This window comes from Atta colombica, unplaced genomic scaffold (genome assembly GCF_001594045.1).
Source record: "Atta colombica isolate Treedump-2 unplaced genomic scaffold, Acol1.0 scaffold29, whole genome shotgun sequence".
Classification (NCBI taxonomy): Eukaryota; Metazoa; Arthropoda; class Insecta; order Hymenoptera; family Formicidae; genus Atta; species Atta colombica.
This window is the reverse complement of record NW_017259392.1, coordinates 687,458-688,734: the sequence shown is the minus strand read 5'-3', so window position 1 is coordinate 688,734 and position 1,277 is coordinate 687,458. Positions and strand designations below refer to the sequence as shown.

General features: G+C 29.6%; 1 protein-coding gene across 1 annotated transcript in view; it reads right to left on the bottom strand.

Moving 5' to 3' along the window:
- The window catches only part of LOC108689984 (3-ketoacyl-CoA thiolase, mitochondrial), a 5,192-nt gene extending 4,622 nt beyond the window's left edge, over positions 1-570 (bottom strand). Inside the window, exon 1 of the mRNA XM_018197008.1 lies at positions 362-570. Within this exon, the coding sequence (XP_018052497.1) occupies positions 362-380 (19 nt within the window). The 5' untranslated portion in view covers positions 381-570. The remainder of the gene's footprint in view (positions 1-361) is intronic.
- Between the last annotated feature and the right edge of the window lie 707 nt (positions 571-1,277).

Below are 1,277 nucleotides of genomic sequence, written 5' to 3'. Positions count from 1 at the left end.
TGCGTGCGTGCGTGTGTGTGTGTGTGTGTGTGTGTGTGTGTGTGTGTGTGTGTGTGTGTGTGTGTGTGTAAAATGCCAATTCATTTAAAGAAAAATTTCTAATTATTATAATGTAATTCGATCTAATCTTTTTTTTCAAATATAAAACAAAAACTTAATAACTTTAACTGATATTATTTGACAAGTGCATCACGTTGAAATTAGAATTTAAATCGAGCTTTTTGATGTTTAAAGTATTAAACGGGAGGAGGAGGGGGGAAGCAGACTTTATACTTAAATCTTCTCCTCGAGTTTGGATCGGCTTGATGAACCACAATAATACATGTTTCGATTCAGATGAGAATAAAAATTGTGGGCATACCTTTTGTTATGGCCGACATCGTAATAATCTACTTCAAGTTACTTTTGTAGAACTATTACATATACTAGAATACGACGAAACCCATTCGGAGCTCAAAGTCCACCAATGTGGATAGCGTCGAACTTTAATCAGCTCATGTTTATTGAAATGTTCCTACTACTATTACCCGTTATTAGATCGTGAATTGTGACACGGCGTGACATGGCGCTGCGCGCTGCAGGAACTGCTATCAAAGAGCAAAGAGCTGGCCCGGGAAACTCTTCAACATTCGATTTCACGTGTGTCTTATTATTGCTTCATTTACACGAAATCATGATTATCTAATCATATTTACTTCTATAGTTAGTGCACAATTTCGTACATCTTTGTATAGCGGTTCAATAAGACATGATGCAGTCATATAGTAGTACAATATATATTATTAAACATATATATATATATATATATATATATATATAACATATATTATTATACACATATATATATTAATGAATGTTCTTTTACATGAAGAATTATTCCTCTTGAAAATTAATGCAAATGTTTATCTTATGTATTTTTTTTTCTTTTTCTTTAGTATCATATCATCTCGTTTATTTTAGTGTTAATTTGGTCATGTTTTGTATATCTGTTGATATAATTTAAATTAAGCGATTAAAAGTATTTTATTTATATATAATTATTTTTTTGTCTGTACCCAGACAATACGCATTAAAATAATACAAACTTTCTATATACAATATATACGCTATTTATATACTTATATAAGCTTTAAGTTTTAAACAATATTTATTAAGAAATTGATCATAGTTAATTATTCTTCTCACATTCGATTGTGACTGATTAATTTCCTACGGCTTAAGAATTAAAGCTTAAAATAAACGACTTATTGTAGAATATGTGAGTAAAACATGTATTT